We start from the raw sequence: 2,110 nt of genomic DNA on the forward strand, positions 1-2,110 counted from the left end.
ATTCATTTATTTTCAAATAAATAGACTTTGACCAGCTCCCGATAAAAGCAAAAATAGAAATCACAATCACGTCTTTCCGATTTTTTACTAGCCCAACATAACTTCACCAAAATTCTGCTACCGGCGGAACGCAACAATAAAACTCAATGATACAAGTGTATCTTGTATAACATTGATTAATAAGGAATCGAATTATTTCTATCAAGGATCATAAGATGTTACAAGAATGCTAATTAACAATTCATAACCAAGGAAAAATTTACTTTACAAACGTGGTTCAGGTTGCAACATTTCTAATTACAAAGAAAATGAAGAATCTCCTACAAAAATTACATTTTCCCAATTGAAAATAGATACAATAAAACATATACAACAACAATTCCATAATCACATCATCAGTATTGTCATCTACGAATTCAATCTCTCAATCTCTTCAGTACTTTGCTTATCCACAGCAACATCTATCCTCTCATACTCAAGGTTCTCTCTCTTCCCAAGCGCAAATGACTGTTCTTCCTCGTGCTTCTGAAAGAATATGGCCCACAGAAACAGTACCACAAAAGCAACCAACGCAACACACACAGTTCCGAATATAACCTCAGCAAGAACCGACAAAGTTCCAAAACTACCCTTCTCTTCTTCAGCCGGCACGTTTCGTGCACCCTGACGTTCTGCCACGTCTCCAGAACTCACCACCTTCCACGTGTACACACTAACAACCTGAACGGAATCCGCGTCGTTCGAGGCACTCAAACCAACGAACACGGGCTCGTTTCCCCAGAGTTTAGCCAAATCGATTTTGTGCGAAACGATCGGATCGTTAGGGCGGTCTTCACTGGACTTGCATAACCGAACCTCGAGATTCTTCGAACTTGCCACGTAATCAACCCAAGCTTTCAGCTTCTCGCCGTTGTTGAGGACAATGTCTGAGTCGGAGACATTCGCGATTGCGACGGAGATGAGGCTTCCGACGTCTATTCCGACGTGGTTCGCGTTTGGATCGTTGAACTCGTCATCTTGCGAGGTGTCGAATTCGACGGCGACATAGTTTTTGCTGTATTCTTTTGAGATGCCGAATGAGTAGTTAGCCGAGAATACATTCTCGAAGTCGCCAGGGAAGAGGATAAGGACGAAACCGCTACCGCCATCGTCGGAGGCGGCGGCGGGGGAGATTGAGAATGAGAATTCGACGGAGAGGGAGGTGCCGGTTGTATTGGCGGTGGTGTTGGCGCTGGCAGAGGAGAATGTGATTGAGGTGTTTCGGAGAAGGAGGCCGGAGCTGAACTGTGAGGGGCGCGTGAGACTCACCCGGTCTTTGACGGCGTGAGCGTCACCTGAGAGATTGATGTCATTGTCAAAGTTGTTATGGTTAACGGAAACAGGCGGCGGTTGTGAGGAAGGAGAAGATTGAACAGAAACGGTTAGGGAAATGATGAACATTGTGATGAATATTGCGATGAACAATGACGTAACCATTATCCTCATTTCTTCGAAAAAACGGTGATAGTGCTGTTACCGTTGTTTTTCTGTTATTGTTTGTGGGACCCAGAAATTCTATTATGGCTGTGGAGGTTGTAACTACAATTGGTTATCGCTCAATCAACCCCACCTCTGTTTTTCCTCAAAACAACGAAATAATTAATTAATTAATTAATTGTCAAAGTGATTACCTATTATTGTTGGTATATTCATACTTGGGGAAATTAAGGATGTGATTTTAGTAATAATGTGAAAAATAATATTCTCAATAATGTTGATAATTATTAATATGGGATTAACTAACTGCTTTGACCGCGCAAAACTTGGTTGATCTAATTAAGTTATTAGCTATTTTAGTCTATTTATTTATTTATTACTTTAATATACCTGTAACGGAAGAACAATGGCGAAATTTTACAAATATAAAACTATTCATTAGGGTTTATTGGTTATTCAGAATAAGTTATAACTAGATTTTAATTAGAGTAAAGTATCACTTTTGTCTTTAATGTTTGGGATAAGTTCTATTTGTGTTCCTAACGTTTAAATCGTCATATGTGTATTCTTAACGTTTATAAAAGTGATTCAATGTTATCCTACTATCAATTATACTAACAAATCAGATTATATT

The 2,110-nt window shown here is 39.5% G+C and overlaps 1 protein-coding gene across 1 annotated transcript; it reads right to left on the minus strand.

Moving 5' to 3' along the window:
• Positions 1 to 244: 244 nt before the first annotated feature.
• On the minus strand, positions 245 to 1,786 carry LOC107622087 (L-type lectin-domain containing receptor kinase VIII.2-like). Its single transcript, XM_016324006.3, has one exon. The coding sequence runs from the start codon at positions 1,483 to 1,485 to the stop codon at positions 409 to 411; it is 1,077 nt and encodes a 358-aa protein (XP_016179492.1). The 5' UTR covers positions 1,486 to 1,786; the 3' UTR covers positions 245 to 408.
• Positions 1,787 to 2,110: the final 324 nt, after the last annotated feature.

This window comes from Arachis ipaensis, chromosome B10 (assembly GCF_059453495.1).
Source record: "Arachis ipaensis isolate K30076 ecotype BB chromosome B10, ASM5945349v1, whole genome shotgun sequence".
Classification (NCBI taxonomy): domain Eukaryota; kingdom Viridiplantae; phylum Streptophyta; class Magnoliopsida; order Fabales; family Fabaceae; genus Arachis; species Arachis ipaensis.